At 65.4% G+C, this 21,885-nt stretch overlaps 2 protein-coding genes across 7 annotated transcripts; both read left to right on the top strand.

The window, feature by feature from the left end:
• The first annotated feature begins 650 nt into the window (after positions 1–650).
• CNN2 (calponin 2) lies at positions 651–4,800 on the top strand. The gene is made up of 7 exons (XM_048288278.1): positions 651–792; positions 2,896–3,017; positions 3,322–3,388; positions 3,468–3,605; positions 3,760–3,876; positions 4,152–4,298; positions 4,376–4,800. The coding sequence occupies exons 1-7, from the start codon at positions 730–732 to the stop codon at positions 4,640–4,642; spliced, it is 921 nt and encodes a 306-aa protein (XP_048144235.1). The 5' UTR covers positions 651–729; the 3' UTR covers positions 4,643–4,800.
• Positions 4,801–5,973: 1,173 nt separating this feature from the next.
• Positions 5,974–21,762, top strand: ABCA7 (ATP binding cassette subfamily A member 7). 6 transcript variants are annotated; one of them, XM_048288061.1, is made up of 51 exons: positions 5,974–6,057; positions 7,452–7,721; positions 7,838–7,931; positions 8,133–8,274; positions 8,357–8,484; positions 8,548–8,669; positions 8,744–8,938; positions 9,036–9,125; positions 9,225–9,459; positions 9,554–9,693; positions 9,770–9,886; positions 10,035–10,214; positions 10,291–10,499; positions 10,598–10,774; positions 10,974–11,196; positions 11,300–11,521; positions 12,267–12,471; positions 12,540–12,656; positions 12,830–13,001; positions 13,152–13,283; positions 13,378–13,517; positions 13,594–13,731; positions 13,871–14,082; positions 14,208–14,280; positions 14,535–14,737; positions 14,848–14,896; positions 15,112–15,174; positions 15,589–15,606; positions 15,759–15,913; positions 16,006–16,130; positions 16,206–16,304; positions 16,504–16,699; positions 16,821–16,915; positions 17,093–17,125; positions 17,461–17,566; positions 17,649–17,723; positions 17,945–18,114; positions 18,182–18,359; positions 18,469–18,584; positions 18,740–18,884; positions 18,972–19,095; positions 19,184–19,316; positions 19,399–19,519; positions 19,628–19,690; positions 19,767–19,873; positions 20,112–20,253; positions 20,323–20,457; positions 20,534–20,637; positions 20,790–20,882; positions 20,964–21,201; positions 21,277–21,762. In XM_048288061.1, exons 2-51 carry the CDS (start codon positions 7,656–7,658, stop codon positions 21,415–21,417), a joined length of 6,756 nt encoding a protein of 2,251 aa, XP_048144018.1. In that variant the 5' UTR covers positions 5,974–6,057; positions 7,452–7,655; the 3' UTR covers positions 21,418–21,762. The 6 variants fall into 6 exon arrangements, with proteins under 6 accessions (XP_048144018.1, XP_048144019.1, XP_048144022.1 ...); XM_048288062.1 differs by having other exon boundaries at positions 6,039–6,057; positions 7,646–7,721; XM_048288063.1 differs by lacking the exon at positions 5,974–6,057 and adding an exon at positions 6,183–6,912 and having other exon boundaries at positions 15,595–15,606.
• The last annotated feature ends 123 nt before the right edge of the window (positions 21,763–21,885 follow it).

The following is a 21,885-nucleotide window of genomic DNA, read 5'->3' as shown; positions in this document are numbered from 1 at the left end:
CGGCCTCTGCTCATGGGGCCGGCTGCCGGCCCCGCGGGCGGTCGGGGGGTGGTGGTGTCCCCTCCGCTTCATCCCGGAACCTCCCCGCGGGACCGGTCCGGGCTGTCTCGCGTGGACCATCTGCTGGCCCCGTGGAGAGCACGGGTATGGCGGGGGTCAGGGCAAGAGGAGCGGGACAGGGTCGGGGATCGGTGGAGATCCGTGAGGTGCGGGGACGAGGGAACGCGTACGCGTGTCCTGCGTGTGTGCGTGACCGTGGGTGCGGGCAGGCAGGTGCGTGTGAGTGTCTGAGTGCATGAGTGAGTGAGTGAGTGTGCGAGTGGCTGTTCGTGTGCAGGGCAGCGCCCGTGGGTCGGGGGTGCGTGTGTGTGTGTGCACAGCGCGTGCCCGTGGGTCAGGGTGCCCACACCTGTGTACGGGGACGCACACGCGTGTCCCCGTCTGTCGGTGTGTGCGTCTGCCCGCGGGCGAGTGCGCGTGTGTGCCCTGTGCCCGTGTGCCCGGGACGGATCCAGCCCTGGCCCCGGACTCCCGGTGCCCTCCAGGTCCCAATGTCGGGGTTCAGGACCCTCCGCTCGATCCGGCCGCTCCTGCCCTTATTTGGACATTTCTCCCCGTCCAATCAACGCGGGGGGGCCGGGCCCGACCCCGCCCCCGCCCCGCCCGACCCCGCTCCGGTACCGGCCCCGCTGCCCTCTCCCCGCTCCGGTACCGGCTCCGTTGCCCGCCATGAGCAGCTCCCAGTTCAACAAGGGCCCGTCCTACGGCCTCTCCGCCGAAGTCAAGAACCGGGTGAGCCGCGGCGGGGGCCGGGCGGTACCGGGACCACCGGACGGGGGCGAAGCGGGGGCTGGGGGATATCGGGGCCACCGGGCGCTGTGGCTGCCGGTGCTCCTGGACGCCCGGGAGAGCCGGGCATCCCGGTGCTGCTGCGGCGTCCCGGTTGCATCCCGGGTTCTGGAGAGCCGGGAGGGGTTCCGGTGTGCCCCAGGCATGCAGAGCCGGCCGAGAGTGGAGAAGTTGGGGGATTCCGGGAGGATGGAAATCCGGGGCTTCCCGGGGCGATGCGGAACCGAAGGACCTAGTGTACCGAGGTCTCTGAGGGCTGGGGATGTCGAAGCTGAGCTCCCAGTCTCGGGTCGCCCTGAGCCTGCCTAGAGGGTCCCAGGGAGGTGTCATGGGGGACCGGGGCTGGGTGTCTCCCGTGCGGTGGCCGCTATGGCTCCGCTGCCCCTGGAAAACCGCGGGACACCGTTCCCGTCACACCCGGGGCTGGGGGCGATAGCCTCGGTCCTCCGCGGCTCCGGACCAGCTCCACGAAACTTCTCCACTTTCTGCTTCCCCGCAGCTCCACATCGCTCTGCGGGATGCTCCGACCCGGCAGCGTCCCCGCGGCCCCGGTGACTCTCCCGCCGGAGTGCCGCGGGGCCGGAAGGGGGAACAGGAATAGGAGCCTCCGGCTGTTTGCATCCCTAGGAGGCACCCGGGTGCCGCGGGGTTCAGGCAGCTGCCAGCACCCTCCTGCGCCCTCGACAGTGCACGGGGGTCCTGCCGGGCCGGGGGGCACAGGGGGACACAGCAGCCTGGGTGGTCGGTGGCTGTGCCCGGCCCCAGGCAGGTGGCCGGTGGTCCCGTTTGTGTGTGTTCTGCCCGGGGACACCTGGACGGGGCCAGGGCAGGCAGGAGAAAGGACAAGTGGTGACGGGCACGTGGCTGCCACGGCCGTGGCGGCGGGATGTGGTGGCCGTGGCCGAGAGCTCCTTACCTGGCCTCGCAGGGGATTTGCATTTCGTAACGGAGCGGACGGGCCCTGGCCTGCCCGGGGCTGGGCTGCCCCGGCAGAGCGGGTGACACGCGCCGGGGCCTCGCCGCTGCGTGCTCTCGGTGCTTCGTGTTGATTCAGCAAGAGATGAGCCAGTCCGACTGCCCCGGTGTGTCTGATGGAGGTGACATCACCGACTGGGAACCAGTTAGACCAGTGGCGCACTCCCAGTCTGTGCAAGCCCTTGCCGACTGGGCTGTGGTGGGATCCCTCTAGGGCTGGTCCACTATGCACCCCCCATGCCCTGGGAAACCCTCAGGCTGGCCGTGGGGAGGGAAGAGGCTTCAGCTGCTCATGCTCCAGAAAATCAGCTGGTGGGACTGTAAAATCCCCCAGCCAGGACACACGTGGCGTCATGAGCGTGATCTGGTGTCCTGCATTGGTCAATCTCCCCACTGGGGCCGGAGCATTTCCCTACTACATAGCTGGGCTGGACTGTGCCCATCCCACTGTGTGGCTGGAATCCCTGAGGACTCATGGCCCCAGCACATAATGGGGCCAGGAAGGGACAGGATGGGCGAGAGGTTGGTGGCTGCTCTGCGGCCACCCCCAGGTGCCAGCTGAGCATCGGAGGGGCTCGGCTGGGGCAGCACTCGGGGTTTCCAGGCCCTTCCCCACCCCAGGCCAGGAGGCCTTTCCCTTCCCTTGCGGGCCAGGGCCGAGACGACGCTGCTGGAGATGCTGCCGGCCCTGGCAGCTGGTCTCCATTTGGGAGGAGGCGTCCACATTCCTGGCATAGCCGCGGTGACCGAGGAATCTGTGGCGGAGGTTGGGCCTCGCCAGAAGGGAAAGGGAGAGCATCTCGTGGCCACGACCCCCAGGGCTCGGAGCTGGGCTCCCACGGGCTCCAGGGGAGAGGGAGGGACAGATCCGGGGGGGCACTTCCCCCTAATCCCATGGGCAGTTCCTTCTCATACTTTTGGAATGGTTCAGAGGCTGCTGCGTCTGTTGGCAGCATCATCCTCGTGCTCCTGTCCCCGTTCCCATCCCAGAGAGGGGGGAACTGTCCCCATGAGGGGTTTGGGGTGCATGTTGCACCCTGCCTGAGCTGTCCCCCCACTGCCCCCCCCCAGCTTGCCCAGAAATATGACCCACAGAAGGAGGCTGAGCTGCGGACGTGGATTGAGAGCGTCACAGGAAAACAGATCGGACCTGACTTCCAGAAGGGGCTGAAGGACGGGGTGATCCTCTGCGAGTGAGTCCTGGGACGATGCTGAACATGGCCCCCACTCCAGCTGGGTGGGGATGGGGGATGCCAACCCTCCAGGGGACCTTCACCACCTTGTGGGAAAGGTGGGCTGGATCTGCACCAGAGGGACCTGTTGGAGTCACCCCCAAAGCTTCTGTGTCTGGGGAGAGCCCTGAGGACAAAGAGGGACCTGGAGGGGGGAATTTGCCTCACATGGGGGAGGCCTGGGCTGGACCTTCCCAAAAGGGGCCCATGCCCTGTGGCCCCTTGGGATCTCTTCCTGCCCCATGTCCCCCCTGCCTCCCTCCAGGCTCATGAACAAGCTGCAGCCCAACTCGGTGAGGAAGATCAACCGCTCGGCTCAGAACTGGCACCAGGTAGGTGCAGCCCTGCTGCCACCCACCCGCTGTCCCTCTGCCATCACCCTCCGGGGCTCACCCCTCTACCTCTCCGCAGCTTGAGAACCTCTCCAACTTCATCAAGGCCATGGCCAGCTATGGCATGAACCCCGTGGACCTCTTTGAGGCCAACGACCTTTTTGAGAGCGGGAACCTGACGCAGGTGCAGGTGTCACTGCTGGCGCTGGCGGGAATGGTGAGCACGGGGGGATGAGCAGCTTGGGAGCGGCTGCAGCCATGTGGGGACCTCCAGCTCGGTCTGGTGCCTGTGGGACCCCACGGTTCCCCCTGCCCAGGGAGAGGGTGGGGGGTCTGGGACCCCTGTCCTTCCTCACGACCACTCCTGGCAGGCCAAGACAAAGGGGCTGCAGAGCGGGGTGGACATCGGTGTGAAGTACTCAGAGAAGCAGCAGAGGAATTTCGACGAGGCCAAGATGAAGGCTGGGCAGTGCGTGATCGGGCTGCAGGTGGGCTGCCCCACAGGGTTCCAGGGTGGGGGGGCTGGACAAGGGGTGCCCAATTCTATCAAATTCTCAGTGGTGTCACAGCTCCAAGCACAGCTGGAGGTACCTGAGGCTTGAGATGCCTCAAGTGTCCTTGGGATCTGGGACCGTCTTGGCTCTGTGTCCAGCACTCGATGGCTGTGAGCCTGGGATGGGTCAGGGAGCACTAGGGGACAGGGACGAGGCGAGAAGGGGCACATGTGGGGCAGCACACACTCCTCACCAGACCCCTTTGTCAGATGGGCACAAACAAGTGTGCCAGCCAGTCCGGCATGACGGCCTATGGCACCCGGAGGCACCTCTACGACCCCAAAAATCAGATCCTGCCACCCATGGACCACTCCACCATCAGCCTCCAGATGGGCACCAACAAGTGTGCCAGCCAGGTGAGCCCCCACACCGGGCTGGGGAGGGATGGGGGGGACCACAGCTGAGCCCTGCTCCATCCTGTCCTTCCTTCCAGGTGGGCATGACAGCTCCCGGCACCAGGAGACACATCTATGATGCCAAGATGGGGACAGAGAAGTGTGACAATTCCTCCATGTCGCTGCAGATGGGCTCCAACCAGGGCGCCAACCAGAGCGGTCAGGTCTTTGGCCTCGGCCGCCAGATCTACGACCCCAAGTACTGCCCACAGGGCAGCCAGGGCGAGGTGGCCAACGCCGCCGGTGACCAGAGCGGGGACCCTCCCGGGTACCACTACTACCATGAGGAGGAGGAGAGCTACTGAGCAGGACGGCTCAACCCCGTCTGCACCATCTCATGTACAGCCCCGCTGCCAGCCACATTCCAGCCTCCACTTTCATCATTCCTTCTTTTTAAACTCTTTTTTAACTTTGGAAATGAATCTATTTTTCTGAGCAAGGAAATAAAGACCCTGTTTCTAGAGAGGAGCCCAGCCGGTTCCCCCAGGAGCCCCAAGACCCTGGGGCAGCAGGAAGGTGGCAGATGCTCCAGCACCTGGGAGTGGACAGTGTCACCTCTCACACACCCAGCGTCCACCACGCACCCCTGTGATGCCCCCAGATCCCTCAGCAAGGAGCAGGAGTGGCCGCCCATGGTGCCCCTGGTGCTGCTGCTCATCCCTGTGCTGGCAGGACCCTCCTCGTCCCTGTGGAGGAGAGGGACTGGGGTCCGTGGGACATGGGGGAAGCACATCTGGGAGAGACTGCACGGTCTCAGGATTGTGTGTGTTTGTGAGTGAATGTTTGTGCACAGGTTTGCACTCTGGTGGGATCTCTAGATGCTGGAAATGCCCTTTTTGCAGAACTCATAGGGACCAAGGTTTTGAGGCCACAGTGATGGCCGCAGGGCTGGGCTGGGAGCTGTCACACCTGGCACAGCCGGCACACCTGGCACACCCAGCACCGAAGCAATCTGATCGCCCAGGCTGGAGCCAGGGCTGACTCTGACGGCCGCATCCTGCACCAGGGCGGTGTCCAAGTGCAGCCGGTGCCCATCAGCGTCTCCCCTCCCGTGCGGTTTTTAATGCAGATGCTCTCAGACTGAAACCTTTTATTTAAAAAAAACCCAACCTTTCAACATAAACAGGAGCTGGTCTCTGCTGCAGGCACTTTGTCAGGGCTCAGGCGGGTCCCTCTGTGCCTGGGGGGCTGCGAGCTGCTGCAGACCTGGGTGAGACCCCTGGAGTGCCGGGGTGGTGGGGCGGGATGCTGCGTGTCCCAGGGGGAAGAGCAGGAGCCGGGAACGGGCTGCGGGGTTAATGGATGTGCGGTTGATCGATGAGTGATTAACAGTGCCAACGGGACAGGACGAGAACGGGCCCGTCCGGGAAGGGATCCACTTTTTTGGGCGAAATGCTGCTTTTCGGAGAGCCGCGCTGCCCCGTGGGGCTCCTAAGGGTGGGATGGGAAGGGATGGGGTGGGGTGGGGTGGGATGGGATGGGATGGGATGGGATGGGCTGGGGTGCGCTGGGGTGGGATGGGGTGGGGTGGGGTGGGATGGGGCGGGGCGGGGCGGGGCGGGAGCGGTACTCCTGTTCCTCGTCCCGCCGGACCGGCCCCTTTAAGAGCCGGTTCCCGTGACGTCACGCCCACGGATACTTTGTAGCGCGGGGAGGGCGGGGCCTGCGCGCGCCCGGCGGAGCCGCGGGGTCTCTTAAAGAGGCCGCGCAGCGGCATCAGGTAACGGGGGTCCCGGGCCGGGGGCTGCGAGGGCGGAGAGAGGGGGCTGTGTCCCGGCTGCTGGTCTCGGCCGGATTCGGTCGTCCAGCATCCCCCCGAGGCTGTTAGTGCCTCCCCGCCCCCCCCCGGGGCTATCCTCGTGTCCCCGTCGTACCCCCGAGCTGTACCCATGTCCCCTCTGGCCTGTCCTCAGCGTCCCTTCGAGCTGTCTCCATGGCCCCCCTGGGCTGTCCCTGTCTCCCCCGGGCTGTCCCCACGTCTTCCCGGCCCGTCCGCCTCCCGGTGACTCCGCACCCCGCACAGAGCGGGGCTCCGTGCGGCCGAACCGGGTTGGGGGACGAGAGGTTGGAGGGTGCCGGGGCCGGGAGCTGCCGGTCCGGGGGTTGCCGGGGTCGCGGGATCCACCGAGCTCCCGCTTGCAGCGATGCGGCGTGTTTGTCCTCGTGAGATGAGTGAGCAGATTCCCACGCGAGTCCCCCGGGAAGATCCAGGGATTCTGTGATTGTTTTGTCCCGAAAAGAGCCGCCGCCCCCGCGGGGCTGGGGCTCCCCCGGTCCGGCAGTTCCGCAGCACCCTCCGGTCCCAGCGGATGTGGACACTCAGACACCTCTGTCTCCCCGTGTCACCCCCACCCCGGCAGCTGCTTCCTTCTCTCCGTGTCACCCCATCTGACCCCGGTGCATCCCTGGAGGAATCCTGCCCCCGGACCCACTCGTGTCCGGCCCCGCAGGCCGATTAGGCGGATTTCCCAGCCGGGATCCTAATCCCGCTGCCCCGTGCCTGCTTATCCCGGCTGCGCCCGGGACCCGGCTTAGCCCCGGGCGCGGGCGGGTGGCGGCGAGCGCGGGGCGGCGGGTGAGTGCGCGGCTCCCCCGGCCCCGGGGAAAAACGAGGGGCGAGTGGGGGGTGGTGGTGGTGTCCCAGGCTCGCGGTGACCGGGGAGCCGCCCCGGAGCTCGGTTCTCCCGGGGCGCGGGTGGGTGCACCGAGGCGGAACGCTGCGGGTTGAGTCGTGCCGGCGCCGCCACCGGGCTCGTCACTGAGCTGCCTTGGCAGAGCTTTGCCGCCGGGCCCCGGAGCTGCTGGCCCCGGTGAATTCCCAGAAACTGGCCGAAACGCGGCTGCTACCCGCGGGATCCGGGTGTCGGAGCTCGCTCCTCGAGCCCGCGGCACCGGAGCAATTCCGCTCCTGGGCTGATGAGAGCTCCACCCACATTCTTCTCACGGGGAAACTGAGGCACGGGCAGGTCTCAGACTTCCCCTGGCTGCCCAGCTCGCCGGGGCTTGGAGCTACTCCTGGGGTGCCCGGCTGCTCCCTGTGCCCGGCGTGGGCTTTGAATCGTGCTCCTGGCTCCTGGACAGAGCTCGTGCCCGATTCTGGTGCTTTCGATTTAGGAAAGAATGTGATTTGAGCCTTTAGCTCCGGAAAGGAGCTTTGCTGCAGGAATGCCGTCCGGCTCCTGCCGGCCCCGGAGCTCAGCCCTGTGCCCGGCACTGTGCCCGGGGTGTGATAAGCCCCGAACCAGAAGGAAGTGAGAGCCCAACCGTCGCCCTCGGCTTGGGGCTGCCCCCCCTGCTCTCACCCGCAGGACCCCCGCGATGGCCGTGGGTACCCAGCTGGGGCTGCTGCTCTGGAAGAACTTCACCTACCGCCGGCGGCAGCGGGTGAGTGGGCGATTGGGATGGGGCTACCCAGAGCCGCTGGTGCCTGGCACAGGGGCAGGCAGAGCCCTGGACACTGATGGGCACCGAGACCCCCACCAACCTTGCATCTCCCCCAGATCCAGCTGGCTATCGAGATCCTGTGGCCCCTCTTCCTCTTCCTTATCTTGATCTCAGTGCGGCGATCCCACCCGCCCTTCAAGCAGCACGAGTGTGAGTGTCCCCCGCAGGACCCCCTGAGCCAGTTGAGACCCCTCTGCATGCCCTGTACGGGAGCCCTTTGGGGTGACACCGGCGGGACAAACACGGGAGGTGGTCACAGGCTGAGGGCTCGCTGGCATCGCCCTACTCGGGTGTGTGTGGGGTCCCGGGGGTCCTGCACTGCCCTCCTGAACCTGCCTCCCTCTCCCTTAGGCCACTTCCCCAACAAGGCGCTGCCCTCGGCAGGGACCCTGCCCTGGCTGCAGGGCATCATCTGCAACATGAACAACCCCTGCTTCCGGCATCCCACGGCGGGAGAGGCCCCTGGCGTGGTGGGCAACTTCGATGGCTCCATGTGAGCGGCGGGGCCGCGGAGCTGCGGGGCAGAGCGGGGCTGGGCCGGGGTCTCATTGCCCACCCCATGTCCCATGTCACAGCCTCTCCCGCCTCCTGACCGAAGCCCGGCAGGTCCTACTCCACGGCCACGGGCAGCGGCTCCTGCGCAGCTTCGCCCGGCTCCTGCCCGCCCTGCGCCGGCTCCGGGACAGTGGGAATCAGCGGAGGGGTGAGCACCGGGGGCGGGGGTGCCGGGGGAGCGAGACCCCTTGTCTGACCCCTGCTCCCCCAGCTCTGCCGGTGAGAGAATACTTGAGAGAGAACGAGACCTTCTCCCGGTTCCTGCGGACCAACACATCTCTGCCCCCGGTGCTGGTGGATGAGCTGATGGGGGCTCGGCTCAGCCCCCGCATCGTGAGTGTCGGCGCGGTGCCCACTCCCGGTGCCCACTGCCGGTGACCGCATCATGACCCCCCCTCTCCCTCCAGTTCTCCCTGGAGAGCATTCGCCTCCCGCTAAAAGCCCTGGTCTGCAACGCCTCGGTCCTGGGGAGCTTCCTGGTGGAGGGCGACGCCGACTCCACCCAGAGCCTGCAGCAAGGACTGTGCGCACTGCCCAGCTCCCAGCTCCGTGCCATGGAGGGCTCCTTCCTCTCCCAGATGGACTTCCCGCGGCTCCTGGCGGTGAGCCCCCAGCGCGGTCGGGTGCTGGAAGGCACCGAGACAGAGACTCCTGGCCTCCCCGGCAGGGCTGTGACCCCCTTCCCATGTCCCCTTGTAGGAACAGCTGAGCTCAGAGTTGGGCGGAATCGCTGTCACCGTGGAAGCTTTGGGCAGCTTCCTGCGGGATGCAACATCCCTGATGGAGGAGGTACACCCCTCACTCCCCTGCCCCCTACCCACTCACACCGTGTCCCTGAGTGTCCCTGTCCCCCAGTGCCCTGCTCCACTCTCGTCCCACTCTCCCCAGGTCTCCTCCATGACCAGCCTGGCCGAGCTGCGGCAGGAGTTAGAGGGGCTGAGGGCCCCCAACACCAGCACCACCAGCACGGGCGCCTTCACAGCCCTGTCACGCATCGCCTGTGGACACCCCGAGGGTGGGGGGCTCAGGATCCCCTCCCTCAACTGGTACGAGGACAATGACGTCAAAGCATTCCTGGACCGTAACAGCTCGGAGAAGAGACCCGTGGCCTCAGGCAGCAGCAGTAAGTGGGGGGCTGTGGGGGGTTCGGCCAGGTGCTGTGCGGGGCAGTGGAGGCTGGTGGTGTGGGGCTGGTGGTGAGGGCTCTGCACCCCCAGGTCCTTTCTGCCGGGAGCTGCTCCGCAGCCTGGAGTCCAACCCCCTCTCACAGATCTTCTGGCGGGGGATCAAGCCCCTCTTTGTGGGGAAGATCCTGTACACGCCACCCGGGCCCGGCCCCGACAGTGTGATGGCTGAGGTGAGTGGGGGCTGCAGGGGGCTCTGGGGGTTTTGGGGGGGTCTCATCCTGGACCTGTCTCACCTCCCTCTCACAGGTGAATCGGACCTTCCGGGAACTGGCGGTGCTGGGGGAGTTGGGGGGTGCCTGGCAGGAGCTGGGACCCCGAATCTACACCCTCCTCAACAGCAGCCTGGAGATGCAAGTGCTCCAGGTGTGTGACCCCAGGCTCCTCCCATCGGGAACGGGGCTGCTGTGGGGTGCAAGGTGGGGTGTGGTGGGGGGCAGCTGGCCAGGAGCAGGGTGGGGTGCAGGTGGAGCAGAGGGGGCTGCATGGCCTCCCATACCCTGGTGCTTTGCAGGACCTGCTGCTGGCCCCGAGCACAGCCCAGATGCTGGATGGGTTCCTCAATGGCACCTCCTGGAAGCTGCCAGAGCTGGCCACGTTCCTGGCGGGGCCAGCGGCGGGGCCAGGCCTCACCTGGCACCAGGTGTACGCTGATGTGGATGCGGTCCTGAGCATGCTGTCACAGTTCATGGAGGTGCGTGTCACCCTGCTGTGGGCGGGCTGGCCCCCTGTGCCCTCGTGCCCGCTGACCCCTACCTGCCTTCCCACAGTGTGTCTGCCTGGACAAGATCGAGGCAGTGGCCACAGAGGAGCAGCTGGTAGCCCGGGCCCTGGAGCTGCTGGAGGAGCAGCAGTTTTGGGCAGCAGTGGTCTTCCAGCCCCCCATCAATGCCACAGCCCCCGGACTGCCACCCCATGTCCGCTACAAGATCCGCATGGACATCGATGATGTCACGAGGACCAACAAGATCAAGGACAGGTTGGAGGATGCCCACCCTGTGTGTCTCCACAGCCGGCCAAGCAGCCTGTGCTCGTTGCCAGGGGATCCCTGGTCCCAGCACTGTGCTCTGCCCCCAGGTTTTGGGACCCAGGCCCTGCAGCTGACCCCTTCAGCGACTTGCGCTATATCTGGGGAGGCTTTGTCTACATTCAGGACCTGGTGGAGCAGGCGGTGGTGCGGGTGCAGACTGGGGCTGCCCCACGGACAGGGGTCTACGTCCAGCAGATGCCCTACCCCTGCTATGTGGACGATGTGTAAGTGGGCACGGGGCAGCTCCGAACTGCTGGGACTGTTGAGTGACCCCCCTGCTGCCATGGGGGACACGTCCGAGCATCCTGCAGCATCGCTGCCCCGCGGAGATGGCACAGGGCTGGTCGTGCCCTTGTGTCCCTGGCCCAACAGTGGCCCGGGGGTGTTGAGCTAGGGGCAGAATGTCTGGTGGTATCTCCCCAGGTTCCTGAGAGTCCTGAACCGCTCGCTGCCTCTCTTTATGACGCTGGCCTGGATCTACTCAGTGGCCATGATCATCAAGGGGGTGGTGCATGAGAAGGAGACGCGTCTCAAGGAGACCATGAAGACCATGGGGCTGAGCAGTGGGATCCTCTGGCTCAGCTGGTTCCTCAGCAGCTTCATCCCCTTCCTCCTCAGCTCTGCCCTCCTTGTCCTCATCCTCAAGGCAGGTTGCAGGTCTTGGGGGACAGGGCAGGTGACACAGGGAACATCAGGGCTGGGAGCCAGCATGGGGGGTTCCACAGGCTCCAACCTGCCTCCATCCGCAGCTGGGAAACATCCTGCCCTACAGCGACCCAGCAGTCATCTTCCTCTTCCTCGGCACCTTCTCGGTGGCCACCATCAGCCAGTGCTTCCTCATCAGCACCTTCTTCCCCCGTGCCAACCTGGCCTCGGCGTGCGGTGGCATCATCTACTTCTCGCTGTACCTGCCCTACGTGCTGTGCGTCGCCTGGCGCGACTACATCACCTTCCCAATCCGCGTCCTCGTGGTGAGCGCCCGGAGCTGCCCCTCTGCAGTGCCCCTGGTGCTCTGGGTGGGGGGTGTAGGGATACAGGGGATGGGTGAAGGCCAATGGGTTACAAAGGATCTGCATAGGGTCTCCTAAAGGATTGTGGGTCTGTCTTTTCTCGCCATGACCCAAAGAAATGGTTGCCTTTCCAGGGAGTCCTGCTGGGCGATTGCGAAATCTCTTATCTCAGCAGAGATCCCTCCAGGGCAGGGGCTGGGCATACCCCACAACTCCCCCTTCTGTATTTATTAAAAAGGCATTCCTGGCAGCCTTTCTGCAGCAACGTAGGAGGCAAGAGAACATAAGTAACACAATAATAATTACAATGAATACCCACAAAGCTCCCTTAATCAAAGATGCAATCTATCCTGTTATTCCCCATCGTCCAAAAAGGTCATTGACCCAGTCTAGGCTCTTATCTACTTTTAGGTCATCGAGGCAGCAGTGAGGACAGCATCAACGTAGATACATTTCATCTTTGGGCAGGGATGGGGCTTCTGAGAGGGAATATAAGCGAGATTTGTTAGCTTTGTGGTGAGAGGGAAAGTTTTGGGGTTTAGGGAGGTTTGACAAGGGTTGAGGGAAGGGGATATTTTGGGGTAAAAGGGGTGATAACATATAAACTAAGGATCAGTTTTTCAGGCTGCGTCTGGCCTACGGCTTGCCTTTGGGCCGCATCCCCCAGGCCAATCTTTGCCCACGCTGCCATTCTCGCCGTCCCCAGAGCCTGCTGTCCCCTGTGGCCTTCGGCTTCGGCTGCGATTACTTCTCCCTCTACGAGGAGCAGGGGGTGGGCATCCAGTGGCACAACCTGGGTGCCAGCCCCGTGCCAGGAGACCCGTACAGCTTTGCTGCGGCCATGGGGCTGCTGCTGCTGGATGCTATCCTCTATGGCCTGGCGACCTGGTACCTCGAGGGTGTCTTCCCAGGTGTGTGCAGCCCCTCTGATCCCCAGCTGCCCCTCAGCCCCGGCCCCACTCAGCCCCGTTTGCTGCAGGTCAGTACGGGATCCCCAAGCCCTGGAATTTCCCCTTCCTGAAGAGTTACTGGTTTGGAGAGTCATCCTCAGCTGGGCACTCCCTGTACCACATCAGCCCCCACACTGCACCCCAAGGTGAGTCGCTGCCCACCCTGGAGCTGTGTGGCCGAGGGCAGTGACCATGGAGCAGGGCTGGAGCCCTCCAGCCCAGGCCTTGCTCCCCAGAGGAGGGTCCTGCACCCCATGGTGAGTGGTCCTGCCCCCAGCAAGGGGTCCTGCCTGGGATGTGACCCCTTGATCGCTTCCAGTGCTGGTGGAGGAGCCGCCTGCCGAGCTCCAGCCTGGCGTCTCCATCCGCAACCTGGTGAAGGTCTATGGCAGCAGCGGCCGTGCGGCCGTCAATGGGCTGAGCCTGGATTTCTATGAGGGGCAGATCACATCCTTCCTGGGCCATAACGGTGCTGGAAAGACCACCACCATGTGAGCCACAGAGGGGCTGCATGGCCACCGCTGGGGACAGGAGCTGAGCCTGACCCTTGTCCCGACCTGGTCCCCACGCAGGACAGGGCACCCTGACCCCAAGCCCTGCTGTTCCTGCACTCCATGACCCACTTTCCTCACCACATCCAGGTCCATCTTGACTGGCCTCCTGCCCCCCACTTCGGGCACTGCCTATATCCTGGGCTGGGACATCCGCTCTGATATCGACAGCATCCGCAAATCCATGGGGATGTGTCCCCAGCACAACGTGCTCTTCGACATGTAGGCAGGGGTGGGGAGGTGTGGGGAGTGATGCAGGGCTGTCCCCCTCAATTCCTGTGCCCCTCACCCTGCCCTGCTCCCCCTCTCCCTGCAGCCTGACGGTGGAGGAGCACGTCTGGTTCTACGGGCGGCTGAAGGGGCTCTCGGAGCAGCAGGTGCAGGAGGAGATGGAGCAGCTGCTTCAGGACACGGGGTTGGCCCACAAGCGCCGGGAACAGACCAGGAACCTCTCAGGTGCGTGCAGGGGTCAGGCTGGGTGCCTGAGCGGGGGTCGGTGGCTCTGAGCCCCCCCAACGCTGTCCCTCTGCAGGCGGGATGCAGCGGAAGCTCTCGGTGGCCATCGCCTTCGTGGGCGGCTCCCGGGTGGTCATCCTGGACGAGCCCACGGCCGGCGTCGACCCCTTCTCCCGCCGCAGCATCTGGGAGCTGCTGCTCAAGTACCGCAAAGGTCAGGGCTGGGGGTCCCCCCCTTCGCCCTCTGAGCCCCCCAGCCTGGGGCGAGCAGGGAGATGTGCTGGTGGGGAGAACCTGCAATGGGGGGGGGTCCGGCAAGGGGATCTGGGGTCAAGTCCATTCCTGGTCCCCAGGCCGCACCATCATCCTGTCCACCCACTACATGGACGAGGCGGAGCTGTTGGGGGACCGCACCGCCATCATCTCACAGGGCCGGCTCTGCTGCTGTGGGTCCCCCCTCTTCCTCAAGGCCAGGCTGGGCACCGGCTACCACCTCACCCTGGTGAAGCGGGAGCGGAGCGGGACAGGCGGCAACACCAGCACTGTCCCCAGTGTCACCAAAAAGGTGGGTCCCTCTGCCCTGGTGATCATCCCCCAAAGGGCAGCCAGTGCCTCTGTCCTGGGTATTGGGGGGCACTGGGGGCCAGGTCCTGCTGTGGGGTGCTAGGGTCCAGCCACCCTTTCCTGCAGGACGGCAGCGACTCGGAGCACAGCAGTGACACAGGCCTGGGCAGCGAGCGGGGCAGTGACGCCAGCGCCGTGGGTGAGGGTCTTGTCCCCTCACAGTGTCACCCTCAGCTGCTCCCCGTACATCCCCCGTCAGCCAGGGGAGCTGGGGGTGCACAGCTCTGCATCCGCCTCCTCACCTCTCTTCACTGGAGGGGCAGAAGGGGATCCCCATCCTCTCCCACCTTCCCCGCGGACCCTCAGGCTGGGATGCCGGGCACATGGAGCTGTAGCCAGCTGCGCTAGCCAGCGGCTCCTGCCCCAGGTTTCCAGCCCTCCCCATCCCCCCAGATGTGGCCCAGCTGTCAGCACTGATCCAGAAGCTGGTGCCCGGCTCCCGGCTGGTGGAGGACATTGGGCACGAGGTGCTCTTTGTCCTGCCCTACAGCGGGGCCAGGGATGGGACCTTCGGGAAGCTGTTCCGCGAGCTGGACACACGCCTGGGGGAACTGGGGGTCTCCAGCTACGGCATCTCCGACACCACTCTGGAAGAGGTACCCAGAGGGGCTGTGGTCAAGGGGCTCCCAGGGTGCCCTCAGGGGGCTTCTCTCACCGGGCTGTGGGTGTTGGTGTGCGTTTAACACCAGCCTTCCCACACCCCCAGATCTTCCTGAAGGTGGCTGAGGACACAGGGCTGGATACTGACACCACAGGTAAAACCCCTCAGTCCTGGCTGCAGCTGAGCTCTGGGGTACCGGGGGTGCTGGGGAGGTGATAAGCAGCCTGGAGCAGAGGTGTGAGGGTGTCCCCAGCACCCTGTGTGTCCCTGCCAGGGCTGGGGTCCCCTCTGGGTGTACCTGTGGCTGCAGAGATGTGTCACAGCCTGTGGCCTTGGCCCTGCCCTGGCATCTTGTCCTCATTTTGTCAGGGACCGCGAGAGGAGCAGCCCCATGCGAGACGGGGGACGTGGATGTGGCCGATGGAGAGCTGGGTAAGGATGGGGAGGTGGGACCCCCGAGCTGCCACTGAGTGCTCCCCACCTCCAGCCCCTGGGGGCACATGTCCATCTGGGCAGGTGTCCATCCAAGCAGGCATCCCTTCAGACACATGTCCCTTCAAGCAGGAGGATACTCAGGGACCCTCGTGCAGCATTTCTACCTCCCAGTTTTGGGGTGTCCCCAGAGCAAAGAGCCAGGATGAGGGTGGGTTTGGGGGAGTCCAGCTCTGTGCAGGGGTTGGGATGGGACATGAAATCCCAGCCCCCTTATCCTGGATGGAGAACTGGCATGGGAGCAGCAGCCACGGGTGTCTGGTGGGCTGTGATGGTTTGGGGCACCAGCTCTGCCCTGGGTGGGTGCTGACCCCCGCCCAGCTGTAATCCCTCTCTCCTCTCCTTTACATTGAGCCAAAGGAGCCCGGCGAGGTAGGAGCTGGAAGCTGTTTGGGGAGGGCTGGGGTCTCCTGCATGCAGCATCCTGTCCCTGCTGGGGTGGGGGGGATACCCCTGCCAGCACCCTGTCCCCCCACGCCCCGCCTGGCACGAGCCCCTTGCCAGACCCGTCTCTGCCCTGGCAGTGGAGGAGCCCCGGGAGACGGACCTGCTGCGGGGGGCGGCGGGGCAGGCCTGCGGCAGGGTGAGGGGCTGGGCGCTCACCTGCCGCCAGCTCCGCGCTCTCTTCACCAAGAGGATGCTCCACGCCCGGCGCAGCACCCGCGGCTTCTTCGCGCAGGTGGGGCCGCGGGGAGGGGATGGGGCAGGGCACGGGGCAGGGTGGGGCAGAGCCAACCCTGACCCCCCCTCCCCATCCCTCGACCTCCTCAGATCGTCCTCCCCGCCGTCTTCGTCTGCATCGCGCTGCTCTTCAGCCTCATCGTGCCGCCCTTCGGGAAGTACCCGCCGCTGCAGCTCCAGCCCTGGATGTACGGGCAGCAGTTCACCTTTTTCAGGTGTGTCCCCAGCCCTCTGCCCGCCGTGTCCCTTGTCCCCCACTGCCACCAGCTCACTCCTGTGTCTCCTGGCAGCAACGATGCCCCGGGAGACCCCGACACGGCCCGGCTGCTGGACGCACTCCTGGCCGAGCCCGGCTTTGGCACCAAGTGCATGAAGGAAGAGGGGAAGGCGTGAGTGCCTGCAGGACGGGGCTGGAGGAGGCAGCCAGGGCTTAGCCCTCACCTCAGTGCCCACCTGCCCACGGAGCCACCTGGTGTGATGCCATGGCACTCCCAACCATCCCCGTGGTTGGTCCCGGTGCCTCTGGCTCGCACCGGACTGGTAATGGGGGTCTCTCTCTCTCTCTCTCTCTCTCTCCCGGCTGCCCAGGACGGGGCTGTGCCCACCAGCTTCCCACCCCGATGGCTTCTCGGCCCCCTCAGCCCCCCCATCCCTGCTGGAAGCGCTGTGGCGTGGGAACTGGACACCGGCTGAGCCGTCCCCCCCGTGTCAGTGCAGCGGGCCAGGGGCACACAGGATGCTCCCTGAGTGTCCCGAGGGGGCCGGGGGGCTCCCACCACCCCAGGTAACCCCCAGCTCAGCGGGGGTAGCTCCAGGGCTCTGTCACTGCCGGCTGTGGGGGCAGGTGATGCTCCGGGGAGGCCATGGGGCTGGGTGTCCATCCAGCCCATCTGTCCATCCTGAAGGTACAGAGGGGGACAGGGGACATCCTTCAGAACCTGACAGGCAGGAACATCTCCGACTACCTGGTGAAGACCTACCCCCAGATCATCCGGCAGGAGTGAGTGCTGGGGCTCGGAACATCATGGACACTGTGGGGACACCAAGGGAACACCCCAGGGACACCTGGGGGAAGGGGACACTGCTGGGGACATGTGGCTGGGTAGGCAGGTGCTGCCCTAATGTCCCCTCGGGGGGTTTCTCTCTCCTCTGTCTCCCCCCACCTCATTTCTTTCAGGCTGAGGAACAAGAAATGGGTGAATGAGCAGAGGTGAGCTGGGCAGGGACTGGGCCCTGGCACAGCCAGGGATGGGAAGAGGCAGGAGATCCCTGGTGGGTTTGGGGAGAGCCTGAGGGGTCCCTGGGCAGAGCCATCATCCAGGTGCCTTCAGCCCTCTGCTGTGTGCCCCTCCTGCTGTCTGGGTGGGTGGAGAGTTGAGTTTGCACAAGGGTGGGGGTGGCAAATGGGTGGCAGGTTTCGTAGCATCGTGGAATTGTAGAATCTTGTGGGGTGGAGGGGACCCACGTGGATCCTCAAGCCCAGTTCCTGCCACGCTGGCAGAGGGAGTCTCTCTGGCAGGTTTGGGAGCCCCGTTTCTCCTGCAGGTACGGCGGCTTCTCCCTGGGCGCCGGCAGCTCCCAGGCCCTGCCGTCAGCAGCAGAGGTGGATCAGGCAGTGCTGGAGCTCCGGGTGCTGCTCAGCATCACCCCGGTACGGCTGCACTCAGACCCTGGCTCAGCTCTGGCGTCCCAGTGCTGGGAGAGCCCTCCTCACCCTGTGTTCCTGCACCCAGGGCAGTCCTTCAGATCGGCTGCTGGCCAACCTCAGCCGCTTCATCGAGGGTTTGGACGCCCGCAGGAATATCAAGGTGTGCCCAGGGCTGGGGGTCCCTCAGGGGTGAGAGCTGGGGGGCAGCAGGGATGTGACAGCTGTGTCCCCTCCGGGGGTGGAGCAGCCCAAGAAGGACTGAGAGTGGCTGGGGCTGGAGGGGAGCAGGACTCCTGGTGGGAATGGGTGCTGCAGGCACAGCCAGGGGCAGTGCCAGGGTATGTGGGGGCTCTGAGCTGCCCGGCCCTCTCCGTGCTGCAGGTCTGGTTCAACAACAAGGGCTGGCATGCCATGGTCTCCTTCCTCAACGTGGCCAGCAATGGGCTGCTGCGAGCCTGGCTGCCCCCCGGCACCGACCCCACGCGCTTCGGCATCACGGCCACCAACCACCCCCTCAACCTCACCAAGGAGCAGCTCTCTGAGGCCGCCCTGTGAGTGCTGGGGATGGGGGTCCCGCAGCCCCCTCTGGCCCCTGCTGAGCTCTCCCCTCCTCGGCAGGATGGCCACCTCTGTTGACGTGCTGGTCTCCATCTGCGTGATCTTCGCCATGTCCTTCGTCCCGGCCAGCTTCGTTGTCTTCCTCATTGAGGAGAGGGTCAGCAAGGCCAAGCACCTTCAGTTTGTCAGCGGGATGAAGCCCATCACCTACTGGCTGGGCAACTTCGCCTGGGACATGGTGGGGATGGGGATGGGGATGGGGATGGGGATGGGGATGGGGACAGGGACCAGTTCCAAGGGGTCTGGTCCCACCCCTGACCCCTTTCCCGGCTTTTCCATCCCCACAGTGCAACTACCTGGTCCCTGCACTGCTGGTCATCCTCATCTTCCTCTGCTTCCAGCAGGAATCCTACGTGTCCTCGGCCAACCTGCCCTCCCTGGTGCTGCTGCTGCTGCTCTACGGGTGATGGGGCAGCAGAGCCCAGCAGGGGCGAGGGGGTTATGGGGCTGGGGGCAGCCAGGGTGAGGGGGTTGTGGTGCTTGGGAGGGTGGCTGCTGTCTCAATCCCCCCAGGCTGCGGGGTGCACCTCGGCCAGCCCCTGCCTCTCCCCCCTGCAGATGGTCCATCACCCCCCTGATGTATCCAGCCTCCTTCCTCTTCAGCATCCCCAGCACCGCCTACGTGGCCCTGACCTGCATCAACCTCTTCATCGGCATCAACGGCAGCGTGGCCACCTTTGTGCTGGAGCTCTTTGTGGACCAGGTGAGCCTTGGGATGCCCCAGACCCCCCATCCCTTCCCTGCAGGGCCAGTGCCAGCTCCCCTACCCCTTTCCTCACTGCCCCGACAGAACCTCAATGACATCAACCGCGTTCTGAAGAAGGTTTTCCTCATCTTCCCCCACTTCTGCTTGGGCCGAGGCCTCATTGACATGGTGAAGAATCAGGCAATGGCTGATGCCTTTGAGAGGTTCGGTGAGTCTGGTGCTGTCAGGGCTGCTCACCCTCCCCAAAGCCCAGCGTGGGGCTCCCCCATGCCTACAGCCCTTCTTGCTGCTTGCAGGGGACAAGCGCTTTGTGTCCCCCCTCTCCTGGGACCTGGCAGGGAAGAACATGTTTGCCATGGCCATCGAGGGCATCATCTTCTTCCTCTTCACCCTCCTGCTGCAGTACCACCGCTTCTTCCTGCGCCTGGCGTGAGCACTGGCCGGGGGGGTACCCTGGGGGTGCTCAAGGGGGTGGACAGCCCTGGATGTGCCCCTACCACTGTTCCCACAGGCCACGGGCTCTGGAGCTGCCCTCACTGGGGGACGAGGACCAGGATGTGGCCAGGGAGCGGGCGAGGGTGGGCAGCATCCCCCTGCACAGCCACCTCCTGCTGCTGAAGGACCTGACCAAGGTGGGTGCGTGGGGCTGGACCCTGCTGTGACCTCCAGCCCCCCCGCAGTCCCCGGCCATGCCGGTGGTGACGGGAGGGAGCACTCGGTGCCACCTCTCCTCCGTGCAGGTGTACCGGCGCAGGAGGGCTCCGGCCGTGGACCGGCTCTGCGTGGCCATCCCCCCCGGGGAGGTGAGGGACAGATGGACAGACAGACAGCACTGTGGGCAGGGCCAGGGCTGCCGGTGACCCTGCTCTGCCCCCACAGTGCTTTGGCCTCCTGGGGGTGAACGGGGCTGGGAAAACATCCACCTTCAAGATGCTGACAGGGGACACAGAGGTGACGCTGGGAGAGGCCTGGTTGAAGGGGCACAGGTGGGTGAATGCAGGGACCCCACGGCTCGGACCCCTCTCCATGTCCCCACAGCACCCATGCCATCATCTCTGTCCCCAGCCCGTGCTCCGCATGGCCCTTTGCCCTGTAGCCTGCTTTATCCTCATCCTCATCCCTGCAGCTGCTTGTCCCTATTCCCACAGTATCCCTGGCACAATTCCCCATCCCACAGTGTGCTCACCTCTCCCTGCCCCGTGCTCACCTGTCCCCAACCCACAGCGTGCTCACCGACCTCCAGTCCGTCCACCAGCACATGGGTTACTGTCCCCAGTTTGATGCCATCACGGACCTGCTGACAGGGCGGGAGCACCTGGAGTTCTACAGCCGCCTGCGCGGGGTCCCGGAGGAGGAGACCCCCAGGGTAGGGCCTGCACCCTGGCCCCCCTAGCCCATGGGGAGCCCCCACCCTCACCTCCTCTGTCTCTTGCAGGTGGCTCAGTGGGGCATCACCGCGCTGGGGCTGGGCCCGCACGCGGACCGGCCAGCGGGCAAGTACAGCGGGGGCAACAAGCGCAAGCTCTCCACAGCCATCGCCCTCCTCGGCTGCCCCCCCGTCGTCTTCCTGGTGAGGGGGGCAGTGGGAGGCCCCACGGCAGCACTGGGGTCCAACCCAGGCTGACCCTGGGCTGGGACCGTTGCAGGATGAGCCCACAACGGGGATGGATCCGCAAGCCCGGAGGTTCCTGTGGGAGCGCATCCTTGGCGTTATCCGGGACGGCCGGTCCGTGGTGCTCACATCCCACAGGTGAGTCCCCACCAAAGGGCCTGCAGCCCCACCAAAGGGAGCACCCCTCTGCCCCCATCACCCCCCTACAGGGGAGCACCCTTATTCTTGTGGGACCCCCCCCGGAGGGGAGTGTCCCTCTGCCCCGGGGGAGCTCACACGTGCTCCCCCAGCATGGAGGAGTGTGAGGCGCTCTGCACCAGGATGGCCATCATGGTCAACGGCCGGTTCCGCTGCCTGGGCAGCGTGCAGCACCTCAAGAACAGGTACCGGCTCAGGGGGCTCAGGGGTCTCCTGAGGGTGGTGGCCATGGCCAGTCCTTGCAGCAGTGTCCCCTCTCCCCGCAGGTTTGGGGACGGGTACACGGTGGTGGTGCGGGCGGGGGGCCCTGGCCCGGCAGCGGTGCAGGCCCTGCTGCAGCAGCACTTTCCTGGCATCGTGCTGCGGGAGCGGCACGGGGGACTGCTGCAGTACCACCTGCCTGCCCGTGTCGCCTCCCTGGCCACTGTCTTCAGCCTTCTGGCCGCACATCGTGGCCCCTGCCACATCGAGGACTACTCTGTGTCCCAGACCACACTGGACCAGGTGACAGGGGAGGCAGGTGTGAGGCTGAGGTGGCCTTGTCCCATGGTGCTGTCTCTCATCATGCCATCCCCGCAGGTCTTCGTGCACTTTGCCCAGGAGCAGAGCGATGGGGATGTCGGGGAGGTCACAGCCTCAGAGCAAGATGCGGCCCCCAGTCCTGGGAGGAGGCTGACCACGTTCCTGGAGGACGACAGCTACCAGGAGAGCGCTGTCTGAGTGGGGCATGGTGTCCCATGGACCCCTACAGACCCCTCCCCAGCTGTCATCGCAGCGCGACCCAGGGTCACAGGGCTTTGGGGTACTGCGGACCACCGGAGCTGCACAGTGGAGGCCTGGGTACATCCTGCCCACTAACATGGTGTCACCATCCCATGGGACAGTGGGTGCTGGGGAGGGTCAGAGTGCCAGGACAGGGCTGGCCCCGGCTCCCTGCGGTGGGGTGATGCCCTGCAGGGTCTGAGCTGGATGGGGGATCTGGGGCTGGCCTTGGGACCCCGCTACTCCCCACCGGAGCCGAGCTTGCTGTAACAGAGCAATTCAATAAAGACTCGCGGTACTGCCGGGGGGCTCGATTGCCCCAGTGTGATCCCAAAGAGGGACAGGGCGGGGGGCACAGCGGGACAGGGGCAGCAGAGTGGGCCTGGCACAGGCGAACATCGACCCACAGCGCCGCGCCTGGGGCTC

This window comes from Corvus hawaiiensis, chromosome 28, assembly GCF_020740725.1.
Source record: "Corvus hawaiiensis isolate bCorHaw1 chromosome 28, bCorHaw1.pri.cur, whole genome shotgun sequence".
NCBI classification, from domain to species: domain Eukaryota; kingdom Metazoa; phylum Chordata; class Aves; order Passeriformes; family Corvidae; genus Corvus; species Corvus hawaiiensis.
This window is presented reverse-complemented; position numbering and strand designations above follow the sequence as displayed.

Excerpts from the sequence above, each read along its gene's own strand:
- CNN2 (XM_048288278.1), top strand. The coding sequence starts at position 730 with ATGAGCAGCTCCCAGTTCAACAAGGGCCCGTCCTACGGCCTCTCCGCC. Across the intron at positions 793-2,895 it reads CCGCCGAAGTCAAGAACCGG|CTTGCCCAGAAATATGACCC; the intron begins GTGAGCCGCGGC and ends GCCCCCCCCCAG. Across the intron at positions 3,877-4,151 it reads AGTGCGTGATCGGGCTGCAG|ATGGGCACAAACAAGTGTGC; the intron begins GTGGGCTGCCCC and ends CCCCTTTGTCAG.
- ABCA7 (XM_048288061.1), top strand. The coding sequence starts at position 7,656 with ATGGCCGTGGGTACCCAGCTGGGGCTGCTGCTCTGGAAGAACTTCACC. Across the intron at positions 16,916-17,092 it reads CCCCAGATCATCCGGCAGGA|GCTGAGGAACAAGAAATGGG; the intron begins GTGAGTGCTGGG and ends CATTTCTTTCAG. Across the intron at positions 18,585-18,739 it reads CTGCTGCTGCTGCTCTACGG|ATGGTCCATCACCCCCCTGA; the intron begins GTGATGGGGCAG and ends TCCCCCCTGCAG.